Below are 20,863 nucleotides of genomic sequence, written 5' to 3'. Positions count from 1 at the left end.
CTGAACACTTCCAGGGTGACTCTACCATCTCCCTGGGCAGTTCATTCCAGTGTTTAAGCACCCTTTCTGTGGCAAGATTCCTCCTGATGACATGGAGGAGGCTGACACTAGAGGACGCAAAGAGAAAATGAATACTCACACAATTTTTTGACTCCAAGAAGAAGGCTGAAGAAAAAACTTCATTATTTACCAAGATCTCTCTTATATAGATTCTGAACAATGACCAGGGATTGGAGAACAAGGTTACCACCTCTCCATCCCACTGCCCAGGCTAGAAATCAATCAGTATTCTTCATCAGAAAAGAATGTGAAAAACAACGATTGTTTATAGTACAAGCGTAAAAACTCAGCTACAGAACTGTAAACATCTCACAAAACTCACAAAACGTAGCAACAGGAGGCTGAGCTGCTTGATGACTTTTCTGTCTCTGTTTTCACTGGCAAGTGATCTTCCCTCATCTTTCAGGTCCCTGAACCTCAATGCAATACTTTGACGTCTGCAGGATGTTTGATACAGTCCCCCCAAACCTCCTCACTTCTAAATTAGAAAGATGTAGGTTTGATGGATGGACCAGTCAATGGAGAAGAACTCAGGTAGACAGCTGCCTCCAAAGATGGTGGTCAACAACTCAATGTCCAAACAGAGATGAATCACAAGAAGTACCCTTCATGGGTAATATCAAAACTGATACTGCTCAATACTTTTATTAAGGACACACCATGATCAAGTGCAGCCTCAACAAGTGTGCAGCTGAGTGTTCTACTTGATATGCTTGACAGAAGGGGTGTCATCCAGAAGGATCTGGTCAAACTTGACAAATAGTCCTATGGAAACTTCATGAAATTCAATCAGGACAAGTACAAGGTCCTGCAACTAGGTCATGGCACCTGCTGATATCAGCACATGCTAAGGAATGAATGGATTTAGAACACTTCTGTGAAGAATCCAGGAACAGTGGTGAATAAAATGCCTGGATGCCTGTAAGAACACATTGCCTAGATGTCAGCTGGCCAACCATATCCTAAACGACATCAAGAGCAGTGTGACCCAGCAGGGTGAGACGGGGGATTATCCCCTTCTACTCTGCTCTTGTAAGCAGAGTCTTAGAATGCAGCATCCAAGTCTGGAGGCCTCAGCACAAGAATGTCACAGATCTTTTACAACCAGCCCAGGGGCAGGCCACAAAACACCTTTCCTGTAAAGAAATGCTAAGAGATTTTGAGTTGTTAGAGAAGTTTCCAGGAAGATCCCACTGAGGCCTTTCAATACCTGAAGGTAGAAGAAAGATGGAGAGAAACTCTTTAACAAGGTCTGAAATGTTAGGGACAGTGACAAAGTTTTAAAGCATTTAGTAGATTTAGTTTAGACATAAAAACATCTTTTACAAGATTATGGTGAAACACTAGAACAGGTTGCTCAAGGGTTGCTGAGGGATGTTGTGGCTGTCCCACTGTTGGAGGCATTCAAGGTAAGGTTTGAAAGGAGTTTGGGCATTCTGATCTAGTAAAAGGACTCTCTGCTCATTGCAGGGAGTTGGAACTGGATGATCTTTAAGGTTCCTTCCAACCCAAACTATTCCATGATTAAAATTCTCAACTTATAGACAGCTAAGGTAGACCTTCAAATTGCATTGTAACATAAAAAAAAAGCAAAGAAGGCAGACACTTCTGCCTTGAGATTTCTCTAATGCTAACACAGACTTCTAATGTTAATTAGCTTTTGAAATATTTGATTATAATCTTTTATGAATAGCTCTGTATCCAGCTATCACAAATTTAAGGAGTTAGTCAGGCAAGGATCACCCTAGCTAGGTGTAGTGGTTTTATATTCGCTAAATTTTGGTTGCTAAATTTAGTGCAGTGGTTTTAGTGTGTTTGTTTGTTTGTTTGTTGTTGTTGGTTTTTGGGGTTTTTTTGTGGAAGAAAGATTGGGACAAAGGTAAAGCAGGTTTAAACTTAAAAATAAACAAATAGTTTTGTTAACACACACTAAAAGAATGAAAAATAAAATTAGGAAAAAAACTAAAACAAAATAGAATGAAACTCCAAAACACTCTTCCCTCCCATGCAAAGTGTTAACTTTCTTACAAAACAACATAGAGACCCACAACCTGTGATTTTCAGTCAGTTTCACCATTTAAACATAATCTTTCATCACTTTGGGAGAGGAGTCTCTCTAGAGTACCATGAGAACACTCGCCACAAGACTACAACAGTCTTGTGGCTCCCAAGGTAACAAATCTGCAACTGCCTGGAGTTTTTGCAGATTGTGCTGTTCCACCTGTTAGCAGCCTTTCCCCTGGATACTCATGGGCCTCTCAGTGTATCTGGGGTACTGTTTAAGAATGCTTTTTCTAGTACAAAACAAGGATTCTCTTTTTCTATCTTTAAAATCATCTCTATTTCAAAAGAAAGAAAGACCTCCTTTTACCCCAGGAGCCGAGGGCTTCAAATCACTTTCTCTCTAAAATCATCTTTGTCTCAAAGGCTGAGACTTCCATTTAACCCAGGAGTGAGGGCTTTAAGGTTCTCACATAAATCTCAATCATATGAATCCTCAATTTTGATTAGAATCAGCATTCCCCTATACAACATTAAGATGTTACAAGGAACAGTCCATTTCTCCATAGTTTACCCCAGAGAAGTCCAGTTAAAAATGTCCACTTCTTTGATTCCCCTGTCCAATACTTGATCCACTGACTTCATGAGATGTCTTTTCTACGTACCCTCTGTCTCTTTCTTCTCTTTCTCAGGAAAGGATTAGACCTTGGAAGCTTCGTGTTGCTAGGAAAGGGTTAAATCTGCCCAGGCCTGCAGTGGCCATGTGCTCTCTGCCCCGGGCTGCAGGGCTGTAGAGACGAAAAGCCGTGCTGATGGGGGAGGCCGGTGGATGTCCTCTCCTCCACCCCTTGGTCTCATCCAGGGCAGCCCGGCTCAGAGCTGCCACAAAGCTGCAAGATTTCTTTCTCTGCTGCCAGAGGCCACCAAGCCAGGGGAAAGGGGGTTCAGCCAGGGGGAAAGGCAGCTCAGCTGGGGGAAAGGGGGCTCACAGCTGGGGGAAAGGGGGTTCAGCTGGGGGAAAGGGGGTTCAGCCGGGGGAAAGGGGGCTCAGCTGGGGGAAAGGGGGCTCACAGCCAGGGGGAAAGGGGGCTCAGCCGGGGGAAAGGGGGCTCAGCTGGGAGAAAGGAGGCTCAGCCGGCCCGGGTCTCTCCCCGTGCGGGCAGCGGCTCCCGGAGCCGTGGCCGGGCCTGGCCCGGGCGCCCAAGGGCAGCGGGGCCTGAGCTGGGCCCTCCTCTGCTGCCCACGATGTTACCTCATGGCTATCCTAGACCTGCCGGAGATGAGGGTTTTATATCAGTATCGCCCAAAGTTGCATTCGACATTTTCAGTGGCTAAAACAGATGCTAATCTCTCAACTAGCATTCTGATAGGTCCCTGTCTCCCCCCTCTGCCCCAAAGCAACTCTAAGGTACTGGCAGGGAAAAATACATTTTCTCCCCAACTAAAAACTAAACTGTGCTAACCCATGACACTAGGTCAGGCAACCCATGTAGTACCCAGACCAGGCAAGGATTTTACAGTCAAGAGTTCTCTGGAGACTTCTGATGAAAACTTTGATTAAAACAGGCAATTTTGAAAGCTAAAGCTGTATCAGGAGAACTGTTTTATGCATGCCATGTTTTATGACTGTGAAGCCCTGTAATCCAGTACTGCCATCCTCAGTAACAGACCATAAGCTTTGTAAAGGGCTTGCAAGGCCTCAGGACCAATTTCTTGCTACTGTCAGGCTCACCCTGCATGGAATTCTCAAACTTGCCTGCAGCTTTGCTTTACTTCATTTAGCTGTGATAGCAATTTATCTAATTGACTGGGTGTATAAGGCTAATTTGGTTTCCTCTTTTTTTTTTTTTTTTTTTTTTTTTTTTTTTTTTTTTTTTTTTTTTTTTTCTGATGGTACAACCAGAGTTTTAAAAGAATAGCTATAACAAAGTCTATACAGAATTAAGTATTTTGCAACTGGCACAATGACATGGTTCAGAGAAATACAAGCCTGTTTTGAGTCTTGGAGAAAAAGAGATAAAGGATGAAGTCCAGGGAAATACCTGTACAGGAACAATAAGAGATGAAACAAAGATTTGGCACTAGAGAGTCCACAGTTATGAACAACTCACTCATAGTCAACTACAGAAATTAAGACCCAGACAAAACTGGGTTTAGGAATAACAAAAAATCAAAGGAGTAGTAGCTAACATGCATGGGACACCATAATAAGTAAATATGGATGACACATAGAACTGCAGACCATGGAAGAAAGAGAAAACATATAAAATCACTTTAAGAAAGAATAACCTCAAGTGTATCCTAAACTGAAGAATAAGAAAGCATCTACTAGTGGACCCAGATGAGCAGGGGAAGGAAAAGCATAATACTAGGAAAAAGAGCAGAAACCAATTATTTTTTGTGCAACTATTATTGTCCTCTTGTTCTTTTTTCCTTCTATGTAACAATTTCATCTCGACGAATTAAGAGGAGATACTCAAGGCTTATTAACAATTTTGGATTTATATACATACACACAGAAAGAATGGTGACTCTTTCCCCAAAAATAAGATTTTTGCATATCCAAAACTGTTTTAACCTTCTTGAGACTTCAGGTTTACAATCCAGTGACACAACACAGATGTGCCTTGTGTTGTTAAACAAGTTTTAGAAAGGCACAGATCTAATACAGTCAAGGAGATTGTGTGACCTTCCATGCTTCCAATAGCCCTTTTCAAGTCAATCCTATAAGCTAGCTTCAAAGAACCTTAAGGCAAGATTTCTCGAAAGTATTCCACTCATAAATAATTATATAAAAATTTTAGGAAGTCTTCCAGTATATACAAGATAAAAGATTTCAGAGTGTTAAGGGTACAAATGCAAAATACAGAGATAACAAGTACTTTAAATAGTTTTGCAGACTCATTTGTAGCAAGACATATACCTAATGAAGTTAATGAGATTACTTGGGTGAATAAATGGTACTTAACTATTCAATACACAAAGTAGTTCAATAAATAGTACAAAAACTTGGAGGCAGGGATCATGTGATAGATTTGAACAAATCTCAAAAGTTTTAGTTAAAATGCAGTGTCTATATTATGTGTACTACAAGCAACCTAGTTCCTTTCTTCACAATTAACAAGTTAGTGACATACCAGCTACTGTCTTCATTACTAAGCAGGATCAGCAGCTTAGTAAAAATTTAGACATGCATGTTTTGGTGAGTATACTTTGCTGCAAACTTCCATCTATCTGCCTTATTATCCCAACTGCAAAAGAAAAACATGAAAAGTTATGCAAATGAAACCCTCAATATATGAGAAGGATATGAAAAACAAAGTAATTCAAAGTGCAATTATTAATGGTTTCGTTATACAAGAGAAGATGAAAAGCAAGGTATGGGACTGTATTTATATGTTAACTATCCATCTAACACAGCAAATTATACAGCCTTTAATTAATCAGGATAACAGCTGCTGGCTACAGTAACATAGCAAATCTAACTTCCTATTTTCTATCCCAATAACCCACAGGGGTTTATTCCAGAAATACTGATTCAGCCCTGCATCACACTACACTTTCTGCCAGTTTAAAAGAATAAAAATCTGGAAACAAAAATTCCAGATGAGATTTTTCCATTTTCTTTTATTTTTGCAACAAAAGATATAAAATCCCTAAGTCATCTTTGTCATTGCAGGCAGATTCATAATAAATACAAAGTAGTTATCAACAGTAACTCTCAGTAAGCTGCAGAGACTTTTTTATAAAGGCAGAAATATAGTTTCCATAATACAAAGCAATACTATTTTAAGTTAAGGAAAATAGATAACAAAAAAATATAAGCAATATAAAGACTACAACAAACCAGAACTGGTATGGCTGGAACAGAATGTTTATAATTTGAGAGATGAAAAGCCCATTACAACTACCCCTACTTTTTGCCAGCCAAAGGAAAAAAACCCCTTGCTTTACAAATAAGGCCACAAATTAACCAAGTCATAGTCAGATTCATTAAATTCTAGGTAAAGTGATAGTTTTATTTAATCTGGGACCATCTGAAGGTAAGTTACTAATGAGTATATCCAGCAACAAGAAAAGAAACTAGGATTAAACTTTTCAGCCTTTTTCAGAAACCTCATGTGAGCAGTGCACATGATGCTGACAGTATTTTAATTTCCCCATTGGTAAAGAGGAAGAGACTAAGTCCAGAGCTGAAAGTTCAGGGAAAATGGAGTATGAACAGAAAACAGGTTTCTTCTTTAACTACTAGCATGCTGATATCTGGCATCAGTTGCTGTTTACAATAAATATGGAGTGAGTAGGAAAGGACACAGGCTGCTTGACTAAAATTCTATCTCCAGCAAATCTGCAAGGCTACGAACAAAAAGTTATTCCACCCAATACCATTTGGCTGTAAAATGGAACAAGCAAAAATGCCAATTCTGTTTGTTTCAGAAAAGCACTTGGAGAAGAGACAAATTCCTTAAATTCCTTATGTGGATGAATTTAAAAAAAAAAAAAAAAAAAAAAAAAAAAAAAAAAAAAAAAAAAAAAACCTGAAAGAATCCAACATAATCTTAGAATTATGGAAGTTTTGATCTTGTTTTTTTATCAAACTATTTCAGCTTTGGGAAAACATATTTTACCTGTAAAAATTAAAGTCCAGAAAGAAAGACTAGAGCATTTTGAACAGAGAGGCAAAGTTAATCTCTTTCTCCTCAGCAGGAGCAGGGTTTGCTTATTTTGTTTTGGATTTTTAATTGTTGTTTTTTGTTTGTTTGTTGTTTTATTTTGTTTGTGATTCTTTTTTAAGCTATCTACAACACTGACCTACAGTATTTTTAGATCACACTGCACATTTGTCCTTTTTCCAGTTATTAAATTTTATTAAGTAATTAAATTTCTTCCTAGTAGCTAAAATGGAGTCTAGAAATTGTGATGAAAACACTTTTCATAACACAGAGATATTTCAGAGATTGCTGAGCAGAGTTTACACAGTGTCAAGGCCTTTTCTCTCCTGTCGAGGACTAGTCTGGAGGTGCACAAGATGTTGGGAGGGAACACAGCTGGGACAGCTGACCCCAACTGACCAAAGGATTATTCTATACCATATGGTGTCATGGTCAGCAATCAAATGGGCAGGGGTGGAGTCTGGCTAGGGCTGACATTGCTCAGGGATGTTTGGAGTGATGGCATTAGTCTTCCCCAATAACCATAGACATGATGGAGTTCTGCTTTTGTGGAGATGTCTGAACACCTGCCTGCTGATACGAAGCAGTGAATGAAATCCTTACTTTGCTTTGCTTGCACTTGTAGCTTTTGCTTTAACTATTAAACTGTCTTTACCTCTACCCACAATTTTTTTTCACTTTTTACCTTCCAATTCTCTCCCATATTCCACTGTGGGGCTGGTGAGCGAGTGTCTGCATGGTGCTCAGCTGCCCCGGGGGCTAAATCACAATAACCTTAATACTCATTCAGATGAGGCAATGACTGCACTTAGATAATTTTGACATTTCAAAAAACTCTTGAAATGAAATGGGTTATTAATATCACCACAGTTGGGATGATGATCTCTAAGGATGTAGCAGAAGCATGATACCACTGTAGCAAGTTATTTAGGCTGCACAGAAAGAGAAACAATCCTGTTACAACATGGACTTTCCACTTCTGTTTTCCATGCTAGAATGTGCTGTTCTGGTTTAGGACTGGCACCTCTCAGTGGCAGAGGACCAAGTCCTTATTATTCCTCTCTGGTAAGCCCATTTTCACCAAAACATTTTCCTTTTGGGTTTGTGATCTCAAATAGTAGCAGAAGGAAGAATTTTGTGGAGAGAGGTTACAAGTCCACTACATCATTACAAGTTATGGACCACCAACAGTGTGTTTGTTACTGATTCACATACCAAGGACAAAGATCACAGTAGTTTTTACACGGATCAGTAAGTCACCAGAAGGCACAAAATTATCCCTTCCAGAATCAGAGGCAACCAAAAAGACAGTTTGAAGAATTTATCTTAAAACATGTCATTCTTTTTGCAAGGGCTACCAGCCACAGGAAGGATGCCATTCCCTCATTAAGGATTGAACTGGATAAATTGAGCCTGTGTGAAAGCTCGAAAGCAGAACACAGCTGACACAGCTTACAAATTGACTAACATAATGGTCATAACATAACATACCATAAAAGTTATTCTTCCTTTAGGTACAAAATTCAGGGGTTGATAATGAGACCTATAACATTTAATTTAATTTGGGGGCAATTCAAATAGAGTGTATTCCATTACAATTTTCAGTAAAGCATCTTTTTTTCTAGGAAAGAATTTCCTAGAACTTATTGGGAAATTTCTACCCTTGGACATTTTAAGGAAACAGCATTCCAGGTTTCTGACTCCTGGCCCTTTGAATATTGCTGAAATGCAGCATTTAAGTGAAAGGGGTTACACTTCTTAAACTCATTCCCACACTTCAGAACACAAGCAGACACCTGTCTCTCCTCACAAACACAGCATTTAATTTTTCAGAAGTTTTCTGAATATACATAGAATTAAAATCATTTTCTTTAACATATTGTTAAAACTCTCTTGATATCTAAATCATTGATATCCTAGATTAGGTAGCAGAGTTCTTACAGAACATCACTGCTAGACTTCTTATGCCCTGAGATTTTGCTGCTACTAGTTATGGTGTGATACATGAAATATCAGGGGCTTTTTTAGATGCATTATGATTTCTTTCCTGTATGTTGTCATTAACAATCATTCATATGATATCATTACAAAAAGATGTTATTTTCAATAAAAAATGCTAAAGAAAGAAAAAAATATCTCCTTTTTAAGGACTGCAGTTGACAAAGGAAATCTATGCCCGAATTCATTCTCAGAAAACAATCACTTCCACTCCAGAGAGGTACAACTACAAATTTCAGCCTGAAAAACAAAAGTCTTTTTTAAATCTCTGATTTCACTATTTAAAGTTTTTGATTTATTCTATCGTGTGCATACACAAACTCATATTGATAAAAGGTTCAACAAACATCTCAGTTTGTAAAGAACAGACTACCAAAATAGCAAGAGGTACTTAACTAAAAATAGAAATACATCAGCTTATTAAAAGGTCTTGTGGCAAATTACACTAACAGAAAAACTGTCAATATTACATCTACAACCACAGCAGCTTTTAGTACAGCATTATTATTAGTTAAGTATTCTTACCAAAGAAAAGCTAAAAAAAAAGGTAGTTTGTGCCTTTAACATTTAAAAATATTGAAGTCATAGAATTTACACTACTTCTTTCTCCAAAAACCACAGCAGAAGAGAAAATACTTGCAGGTTTGGGACTGACAAAATGAATCCTTCCCAAAACCCACACCAGATAATATAGAACGAACTGCCTAACTCTCGATTTCATCATTAGGCACTCATTAGAATCTTTTGGAGCTTTTCTGAGCTGGATTTACTAATCCACTGATGTTCACAAGTCATTCACAGTTTCATATCACTTGAGCAATCAAAATTGTTCCAATGATTGAATCTGCTAACAGAAGGGTTCCCTGCCCATTGTGCTGGTGGGGTTTTGAGATTGATGATTTTTACAGTTTCTTCCAGTCTTCTTCCAGTCTATGATTCTATGAAAATTAAATATTGTCTAATAGATAAAAGAGCACCCATGACTAAACCACAGAGATTAATTTGCAATGGTTGAAGATTCAGGAGACTACTCATCTCACATTGAATATCAGGGAATCATTATGTGTAAAAGTTGCATAAAGTTGGTATTTTCTCACCAATTTAACCTCCCACAGTGAACTTGAAATATTTGCCTCAGATTTTTCATTGGATTATTAATTCATTCCCAGAGAGTAACTAGTCTCATAATGGTATCACAGTTTGTAGGGAGAACTACACAGCCATTAACCAGACCCATGGACACTAAGTAGGAAGCTGTTCAAGCACTGACCAAATGACAAGAAAACTTTTACTCTTAAAACCGAGTGTGAAAAAAGGTACTTAGGTACTTGAGGGAGGGAAACAAGCAAAACACAAAAAACATTAGTTTGAGTCCTGAAGTCTATTATTTTCACTGGGGTCCATGTTGACTGGAAAAAAAATCACAGTGTCAGGAAAATTACTTTGGCAAACTCACAGAATCATACTAAATTTGTTGAGGGAACTTTTCTATTTTTTTGTTTATTTTATATAGCCAAAAGCATTGAACCATTAAAAAAGCAACCAAACACAACAACAAGAATGAAACCAAACAAAAAACCAAAACCAAACAAAAAACAACCAAAACAAAACAATCCCCCACCAACTAACAGATACTCAGGAAGAACAAAACCTGTGAGAGATGAAAAAACCAGAAAATTTCTTCAAAGAAAGGATGTACACCATGGAAGTGCATCACTGCATTCTGCTGTTGATGACAAAAGGAATTTAAAAAGAAGCTTTGGGAAGATGCATAAGGGAAGATGAGGTGACTGACAGCATAAATGTTAATGCTGGGTGTGAGCAGAAAGCTTTGAGAAATCAAAGAATAAAAGAAAAAAGGAAACATGGCCTGCGGGCAAATAGAATAGAAGAACATTCTTTGTGAGCTCTTTCTCTGTCAAGGAATAGCTGCTGCTGTAGAAGAAGTCAAGGAAAGTTATGAAGAAACACCAAGCCCAGTATATCTGGCTTGTTTTTTAAACACTGTCCACCAATTCTACACAACAAAATATGGTTAGAAACAACAAAAATTACCACATACACCCACACCCACACCAAAAAACCAAAACCAAACAAACTCCCCAAACAAAACAAACAAACAAACCAAAGCAAAACACCCAACAACAACAACAACAACAACAATTAACAAAGTATTGCTAACCTTAGAGGTCATCTTAATGTTTAATAACACTAGTGTATCCAAATATAAGCTAAACCCCATGATGTTTCATTTCATGTTGATGACTAGGAACACACTGTGAAATTACTTTTGTACTTTAACTAAAATTTTCCACTTAACAGCTGGATTCCTTGAATGGCAGACCATGGTTCTTTGTAATAGAAGAAAGACCATCAAATTATAAATATGCACAGCAGTTCAGATGCTGTAATTTAAAGAGGATTTGTCTCTGTTGCCAAACATAAGCAAGTTTTCTGTATGGCAGGAATATTGACTTTCCAAAGAAAACTACTACAATGACACAGCAATGCTGATTTTTTAATGCTGTATGTAGCCCTCAAAGCACCTTTTTAAAAAACGGTTTGTTAACTTCATTCTAGAAAAGTAAGAATAAAACTGATTTTACCAGGGAATTAAGCAAAAGTGCACAACTCCTTCTGCAGTCCCTGCAAAGCCTAAATGTATTTCCAATGATGCAAACCACTGCAATTATAAAAAACAGCCACATATTACAGAACGAAGAGCTATCTCTCAATTTTCCAATTCCATTGCTAAAAAAATTATGTTTATATACGAAACAGTGATTGTAATGGTCAATACATCATTTCACATTTTAAGCTGACTGATGCTATAAACTGAACTTACTACTTCTGTAGTTCATAGTTTTTTCACTGATATAATTACATGTTTGAAACTTCCACAGATAATTTTATTTCTAGAAAATAAGAACAGTTTGTTTCCACCCATACCAGAACTTAGAGAGCTGATGTTATCATTGAGAAAAACTAAAGTATTATCGGTTGAAAATATTAAGAGAATTTCAGAAACACACATATAAATCTGGTAAAAGAATGATCCAGTAAAGAAACCTACATTTCAGCCTAAGAATTCAGTAACTGCCCAACTGCATCAGTGTCTTGTTAAACTCTCTGGTCTACTGCCAAAAAGATCTGATTTAGTTAATGTTAATATCCACATGGTATATGGGTGACAGCAGGCTAAGTCAAGTAAATACTACCAATCTTCAAGGACTTACAGTGCCATAATGTGGTTTCACTAGCTTAATTTTTAATTCTCCATTTTAAAAACACAAGGATCCAGTTATATCATTGCTGCACAGGAACTGAGGTCGTAAATGAAGAATACACTAGAGTAAAAGGCACAGGTCTGAATCCTAGCCCAGGAACGGGGATGTAATGTTATCTCTCTTTTCTAGGGATACCAAGTATGGGTAAAACTTCAGAGGCCATTCAATCACCATTGAAGCGATTCACTCGCCCTCTTTCCTGGTTTAGTGCCCATCTGAGTTTTTCAAACTCTGCATCCTGAACCCATAATATCCCAAACTCTCAGCTGGCAGCAGCATTCAGTAGCACTTCAGTGCTCCCCTTGCTGCTAACTGAACAGTAATTCAGTTACTCAAGAGAAGAATGAAAGAGCTGGCCAAAACCAGGGATAGGCACATAGTTTAGGAAGGCAAACTATCCCGGGATGGGTAGCTGGCAGAGTGATTATAAAGACTTCTACTCACTGGTAATATTTGGTCTATATTCCCCTGTCCTAGAGGAACTGAATACTTGCCTTAAAATCACATATGACAGAGAAGCCAGGAGCTGTCACTACTAAAAACAGGTAGTCTAGGGAACAGTTATGGAATTTCTTTAACAATGGGGCAAATCAGTTGGCCATTGCTTCAGAAATCACTCCAAGCCTTCACAAGAAAACACCTAACCCCTCACTGCTACAATTCCTTCTAGAATCATCAGTACCCACTGCCTGTCTCTACACTGAAATGTTGTCACTTGAGTGACATTGAAACAGACATTCAACACTTTTTCCAAAGCTGAATGTCACATTTGGAAGTAAATTTAAAAGTTCATTAACAATGCCAGGTTTACAGCCCTAAATCTGAAAGCAGGCATTGTTGTTTAACCAGAAAGTGGTGCTGTTTGTCACTGTTAATTACAGCTCTTCCTGCTGGGGGTCTTAGAAGAAAGTAGGCCAGCAGGAAGTGTCATTATATTACAGCCTGTGGCTCCATGCATGTGCTCCTGAGTTGACAGTCAAGAGATGTCCTTTAGCCTTTTCAACTGTGCTTTTCAATATGAAGAACAAACTGCTCCGATTGCATAAAAGGATGGAATATGCTCTTGCATGCACCTCATAGAAAAGAATAATACAGGTGCATAGAAAGCAGCTTCCTATTGAGGCAAAAAAACCCAGTTCCTGGTGTGTTCATCATTCTGATATTCCTTTTCAATTTACCTAGTAAAAGTCTATAAAGACTATGGCAATGAAACTTAGTTGTTTCTCGAAGCCCACACATAAGTTAAAAAATAAGAGACTGATTAGCTGACTTACTAGGTCAGAAGGCTTTGAGGGACAAGGGAAGGGGGGAATAGCTACCAAGGAGAGATATACTGTGAGCTACTCACTCAAAGAGAGAAAGCTCAAAACCAAAAAGTTTGAGCTACTCATGGCACCCCTTAGCCCATCTTTTGCACCTATGTAATCCCCTCAACATGCCTATCGAATTCAAGAAGACACCCTAAAACACATTATCATTTCAAAACATTAATGAGATATGAAAGAAAGATACATATCAATATGGAGTAGACTTTTTCACTGTCAAGAAAAGGAGGCAAAGTTTCAGCAGTCCTAGAAAAACATTCTCAAAGCTCACAAAGCATTTGAAGGTACTTGTGGTCACCACTTCACTTTCTCTGAAGTGGTGACCAATGTAATGGGTTTACTCACTTGTAAATTCTCTTCCTAGTAAAGAGCTACCATCAAACCATACTACTTTCTAGATTCAGTTCCACATCAACTGCATCAATAAAAACATTTCAGGCACTTAAATGATTGTAGGCAAATTTTTCAGAATAAACACTATCAGTCAATGTTTAGATCTATGAAACCACAGGAAAAATCACTTGCAGTTTGAGAAGTAATCTGAAAATGAGTCTTCTGCAGCTTTAAGTATTATGAACCCTGCATTTTCCGTGAATAAAAAAAAAAAAATAAAGTAATAAAAAAATCCTAACACACACAAAACCCCAAAACTACCAAAGCAACACCACACACTGTTTGAAAGCAATCCTGGATTACATCCAAAACACCTTTATAATCCAACAAGCAAGTGACTTAATATTACTGCACCTGTTAACTTCCCCAACAAGGACTGCAGTTCTCATAAAACCACTTACTTAATTCTTTCAGCTATACAAAAGGTATCATTCCAGTTTGATGAGAATCATTCTTGGTAGACACAAGAAATTCTTGGCCTAATTTCTAACAAAAACCGAGTCATCACTGCAGTCTAACACCTTCCACAGAGTAAGCTTCAACTGCTTTTTGGTTTGTTTTTAATTTTATATATACATATGTTTTTGTTATTGTCTTTTTTAATTTTTCCACAACGAGATGGTTAGGAATTAATTTTCAAGACCAGTTAGGATCCATATCTCCTCTCATTTTTCACTACACCCCTAAGTTAGATATTGCTTAAAGATGCTTCCAAAAAGATAATTTAGGAAATAATAAGAAAACCATTTAAATGAATCCATCTCTGAATGCAGCTTTGAGGCCTGACAAATTTTGTTTAAAAATTCCATCAGAAAATGCAGTATCAGTGTAAATTAAATTTAAAATTCAAAACTATGGCCCAGATAAAGTAGCATTTTAAATATGCTACAAAATAAACCCCACAGTTAATGTGATAACAGCCGATTACTCAAATCCCAAACAGAATTGAAATATCATATTTCAACATGAAAAACATGTATTAAGTACAGTGAACACCCAGCAAGAAGAGTTCTTACCTTCATAGATAGCTTTGAAACCCTGGGCACTGACAGCAAAATCTGTGGTGAAACAGAGGGTGAGGATAGATCCTGTGCTCACAATAGATGATGGAAGCTGAAATCCAGATAACCTGTGCAATAAAAAGGCACAAATTACTAACACTTTTTATAATACAGCCCATCAGTAGCTGTGATGAGCAGTAACATAAACACAATGTTTTTACATCTGAACTGCAAACACATTGTGGGCTTTACCTTGATGCATCTCTAAACATTCACTGCAAAACTTCAAACATTTCCTTGACCTTTAAAACTCCTATGTTAACACATCTAGAAAACAAGGAAGGAAAAGCCTGTTTGTACCTGGTACAGACAATTTTTTTTTTTTTTTTGTGCTAGGACTCATTTTAAGATGAAGACAGGCAAATTTAGGACACCTAGAAATAGATACTGAGGCCTTGACTCACTCAGAGATACTTTCTACAATTGGACATAGCTTAGATTATCCTGTCTATCCTCCAGGTGCTGCTTCAGAAAACACGTGGATGTCATATGTTCAGTGTGATAAACATTAACTGACTAGAAAACAAAAAAAACCACCACACTGTGGTTTAAGAATTTCAGAATAAATTACCTTACATATCCCCTCTTACTAGTAATCTTACCTTTACATACAAAATGGAATTTTTGATAAGCTATAATTACATTGCAGTCAATTATATAGATTATAAAACAATTTCCCAAAATCTGGATATTTTTAAGGGGAAAATTGATTGGAGAAAAATATTTAGATCCTTTACTGAAACATCTCTAAACACAATTTGTTAGACCTGGCTGATACTAGTGGGATGGTTTTCTAATGATTAATTTCTCAGAAGTAAGATATAAGACACCATTACTGTCACAGAAAAACAAAACTATACTGGTAGCTTAGCTAATCACTAGTTAATTTCTGTATAGTGAAATAACGATATGTGATTGAGTATGTATGGGATAACCCTTCCAGAACAGCAGCTTTTGTTCAAATTTCACCCTAAAAGAGCTTCTTAGACATTGAAACAGATGATTAAAAAAAAAAAAAAAGCAAATAAACAAACACAAAAAGCCCACCAAAAAAGTCTTTTTTTAAGATCTAGGTGGTTAAGACAATTCATATCAAAAAACCAAAACAAAAAAAAAAACAAACAAACAAACAAACAAACAAAAACAAAAAAAACCCACTCAAAACCACCTTGCCCTTGAAATTTATGGTGAAATTTATAGTATAATTAAGTAGTTCATTATTGCCATCCAGAACTGCAGAAGAGAAATAACTGTAAGCAAAATACTAGCAGAGCAGTGTCGCTGAACTAGATGTTCTTTTCCAAAATTAGGTTTATTAAAGACCACTTTCATGTATAAAAACACATAAGAGAAACTCCATGCTTCAATTACACCGGTCGGGTAGTTCCTCATCTCTTGCCAATTTTGAGCTTTAGGAAACAAATAGAAGAGTCAGAGATCAAAGCAAGAAGATCTTTAATTACAGATAAAGGCATACAGTCAAGGAAACATAAGTCAGCAAAAAGCTTTCTGCAATTTCTTCCTTTCATTTTAAACAACATTGTCTCCCATGTGGTAATTAGATGTTTGCTCAAATCTTTTATCTTCTGTGTACTTGTCAACCTAATATTCCTATTCTTTTCCACCTCATTTACTCCAATTCCAGAAATAACCAGGTTGATTTTCCCCTCAGTCTTCAAACTGCAGAACTACCATAAGGCTTGCCACATCTTATGTTCATGCTTTTGCATGTTCTCTCACCTTCACTAGACACTGCAGTTTTTAGGAAAATGTGCCTCTTGTTTTATTTAATAAATTAGAGTGGTTATCTGTTTTGCCCTACATCTGGAGTGTACTCTCTGAGAGTTCATTATTAATTTAGGTGTGTTTTTTTCTGATCTTACTTATATGTCTCTCTCTCTTTGGGAAGTGATTCAAAGAGTTCTTGTTTTAAGGGATGGGCTTTGGGGTTTCTTTGGATAACACTACAGTATTTCATGCATCTAAAATTTCTTTCTAAATTAGAGGAAACTAACATGCATTGTAGGGGAAGAAAGGAAAAATCAGCTCAAGTCAGAAGCAGCTAGCCTCAACATTTCACACTACATGGGAGAACTAAAGAAAGACCCCACAATAAAATGAAAAAAAAAAATTATATCAGTGCAGAACTACAAAGATTTTGCTCCTCATTCCTGTGTTCTCCACTTGATCTGGATTTGGTTCATATAAATGAACTTATCTGAGCTGTGAGTGGACATCCTGAGTTCTTGGTATGATTTCTACACCAACCTGCTCTGATTCTGTTCTAATAAGGGTCACTCCTACAATATGGATTCTTAGGAGCCAAATATTTTTTTTTCTATAGCATCCTTCTTGAAAGAAGATCATTCTTTAGGTTGAAATTGCAATTCGCACTAAAGGAAGACAAATACATTATTTTATACCCTAAGTCATTGCTCTTAAAGATTTTGCAGACTTACAGGTGTGAGACTGGAATGTTAATGGTTAATGACTTAAAACTTTCTTGTCACTTGTGGAGGCAGCAGGGTGCTTTGCCAGGCCAGGTTTGCACACCCACCCACTCAAGGAGAGTTATTTGTGTCCTGGGTTTTGAGCCAGGTAAGGAAGAAGACAGGTAAGAAGCAGACCCTGCAGAGGCAGGGCAGTGCTCTTTACCATTAATGTCCTTCTGTTTCACAACTGGCTCAGTTCTAGCTGACCCATCTATCTTCTCTGAGGAAGGCATTGGACACTTACACTCACAGGGGATGTTCATACATAGGACTGAAGGTATTTGTCCCTTCTGAAGGGGCATAACTGCCTCAACCATGCTGACATGAAAGGCAATGTCTTGGAAGTGTCATAAACTAAGGCCTCTAGAAGCATGCCCAGACTCAGTTCTGGGCATTCCACCAGAGGGCTATGCCAGACCCACAGTGCTGCAACGGTGTAAAATGCCCATCCCCAGGGGTGGTACCTGGGCCTTCCACCTGAACCTGAAGTCATGTTAACCCACTGAGCTTGTGCATCGTGGGCTTCCCTCACCTGCAGCAGATGAAGATGGTGACCATGATTCTGACCAAAAGATGGACAGTCAAGTCTCATTGCTGGATCCATGGGCAGTGGTATCTTTATACTCTTATCCTCTCCTTCTTTCTTTTCTGTATACATTTTCTAAAGTGTTTATTTTATGCTTTTACATTGCTATATTACTAAAGATAATAACAACCTACATACCTGCTTTCCTTTGCAACACAATTGTTCTAAAATAAACCCTACACCTATAAACACCAGTCACTCAGCTTTGCTTAACTCTAACTTCCCCCAAGGTTTCTGTCAATAAGAAACTGGGTTACTGTGGTGGTGTGTGTTTGTTTTATCTATTTAATGTAATTCATATTGAGTTTTCTGTAATGGTTTGTTCCTTGTACCCCCCTGTTTTTAGTATTGGTTGTAACCTGTCTGCCCGGAGTTAGAGAAAGTCTGTTATATGTCAGTCATCTCTTCCCCCTTTTATACCTAATTGTCAATCTCCTCTCTCTCCCCTTGGGCGCCCTGTCTGTCACCCCAGGACCCTTCCCTGGATTCTAGAAAGCTCCAGGGAGGGGGTCGAGTGATAGGCTGGGGCCCTGGCAATCCCCTCTCTTCGTTTTTTGGTTGGCCCCCAGTTATTAGGTTTATGCCCCCAGTTATACCCCTCATTATTGTAATTGGCTGACCGGTTGTCGCCACCCCGGTCCCCTCGCCTGTTTTTACGCTCGTGCACACCTGCTCCCGGGGCTCTTCTGGGCAGGGGGTCAGAGAGTGCCGAGCTCCATGCTCCCCCTCCCTGCAATAAACACCGTTATACCCTGCCTAGAGGAGTCGCCCTTTCTTCGGCTGCCGCGGTTGCGTTCTCCATCGATCCGCTCGTTGCTGGTGTGGGGGAACTGAGAACCCACAGGGAGGAGGCGGCTTGCCCGACTTGCTGCCCCGACCCATCCACGTTGCTGCAGTGCATAAACTGAGCTGGCCTGTGGCCGCGCTGGCAAGCACAAGGACGGACACTGCATCAGGTTACCCTCATCTTCTGGGGTGGATTGTAACTATAGGAAAAGGCAAATAAGTGAGGAAATTTCAAGTATATCAACCTGAAATGTATTTTATCAAGATCTTTATATCGCACTAAAAATGTTTACAGAAAAATCTTTAATAGAAAAATTCATAAGACTACCTCTATGTGCTTCTATGTCTTGCCTGCCTGGCCACCCCAGCCACACAGCAGGCAAAAGGACAGGGGCGGTAGCAGCGACAGCTTCCCCTTCCCAGCCCCCTACATGAAGAGAGGCATTAAAGTAGCGCCAGTGCCATGGCATCCATTGCTGCATGCAATGGCTGGCTGGCTGCAGAAGCGTGATGAGTGATTCCTCGACACAGAACTTAGACAAGATCTACTTTTGTAAAAATCTTTACATTATTGGAACTTATTAACAATGGTACCTACAAACAGCAGTTTTTATTCTTGTCAGAGAAGAGGAGGAAGTGAGACGTGAGGGTCAACAACATGGTGACACCAAGGTCAATGGGAAAAAAAAAAGGGGGAGAAGTTGCTTCAAACATTTGAGCCAAGATTTTTCTGCAAGCCATGGTGACAACTACGGTAAAACAAACCGTTCCCTTGTAATGCATGAAGTCCACAGGGAATGCAGAAATCCACTTGCAGCCCATAGGAAAAGTGCTCATGCCAGAGAGAGCAGTTGTCAGAGAAGTAGTCTAGTGGGAGATCTGAATAGAGAAAGAGAGCCTCTGCTTCCAGAGACAGAGCCCTTTCTTCAAAACTAGAGCAGCCTATCCTAAAAAGACTGCATCCCATGAACGAGTGACCCATGCCATGTTGGTTTTGGGACAACTGTTCGCCCATGGCAGGGACCCCACAGCATAAGAGAAAACCATGGCATAACAGAAAAAAGACTCCTCTCCCTGGGCAAGCAAGAGATCTTGACTGATGAAGTGACCAAAACCCCCACACCTGTCTCCCTGTGCTGTCAGTGGGAAGGAGGGCGGGGCTGGGAAAAAAAAAAAGGTATTTTAAAGGCTTATTTTACTTTTCATTATCCTTCTCTGACTCTGTTAATAATGAATTTACTTTATACCTTTAAATTTGAACCGTCTTGCCCTTAGAGTGTTTTTTTCTCCCAGTCCTTATCTCAGCTTGTGAGCCCCTCGTTAATTTTTTCCCTCTCCTCTGCCCAACTGTAGCAGAAGAGGGTAAGCAAATGACTTCTGTTGGTGCCTGGCATTTGGCCAGTGTCACACCACGGCACTCACTAACCCTCATCAACAGGATAGGAGGAGAAAGTAAGTCAGAAATGTTCCTGGATCAGGATACAGACAAGGCGATCAATTACTAATTATTTTCATGAGCCAAAGAGATTTGGCTAGGGGAAAATTAGTTCATTTTATTACAAATTAAAATATGTTTGGATTCTGGGGAACAAAGAGAAATTAATCAAAACTCTTTCTCCCCTGGCTCAACTTCATTCCTTCCTTCCCAATTACTCCACCTCTTCCCTTAGCCAGTGCAGGGAATGGGGGCTGGGGCTCCTCCACAGCTGCTCTTCCACCTCACAGTTTTACCTTGCTCCAGCATGGGCTTTCCACAGGCTGTGGTTTCTTCAGGAAACATTCTCCTCTTTCTCCACCACAGCCTCTTCCACAGGCCACAGGGGAATCTCAGCTCTGGTGCCTGTGGCACCTCCTCCTTCTCCTCCTTCTCTCACCTTGGGGGCCTCACAGCTGTTTCTCTCACTAGTTTTTCCCCTCTTTCTGATGTTTGCTCTCCTTTCTTACATGTGTTCCCCGAGGTACCTCCAGCCCAGCTGTGGCTCAGCCATGCCCCATGGTGGGCAATTGGATCCGGCTGGAACTGACTGTGTCCGGTTGGAACCAGCTGTGTCCAGCTGGAACTGGCTGTTTCCAGCGGGAACCGGCTGTGTCTGGCTGGGGCAGCTCCAGCCTCCTCTCACAGAGCCACCACAGCCCTGCTGGGAGCCTGAGCACCCATACCCTGTACAGCCTCTATGATACAAGCAGAAAACACTTCAGTG

The 20,863-nt window shown here is 39.1% G+C and overlaps 1 protein-coding gene across 1 annotated transcript in view; it reads right to left on the bottom strand.

The window, feature by feature from the left end:
• Positions 1 to 20,863, bottom strand: part of CSMD1 (CUB and Sushi multiple domains 1) — a 950,789-nt gene that overhangs the window by 757,260 nt on the left and 172,666 nt on the right. Inside the window, 1 exon segment of the mRNA XM_040059570.2 lies at positions 14,754 to 14,866. Within this exon segment, the coding sequence (XP_039915504.1) occupies positions 14,754 to 14,866 (113 nt within the window).

The sequence above is a fragment of the Hirundo rustica genome, chromosome 3, assembly GCF_015227805.2.
Source record: "Hirundo rustica isolate bHirRus1 chromosome 3, bHirRus1.pri.v3, whole genome shotgun sequence".
NCBI lineage: Eukaryota > Metazoa > Chordata > Aves > Passeriformes > Hirundinidae > Hirundo > Hirundo rustica.
Note: the sequence above shows the minus strand (reverse complement) of the source record. Positions and strands in the feature narration are given on the sequence as shown.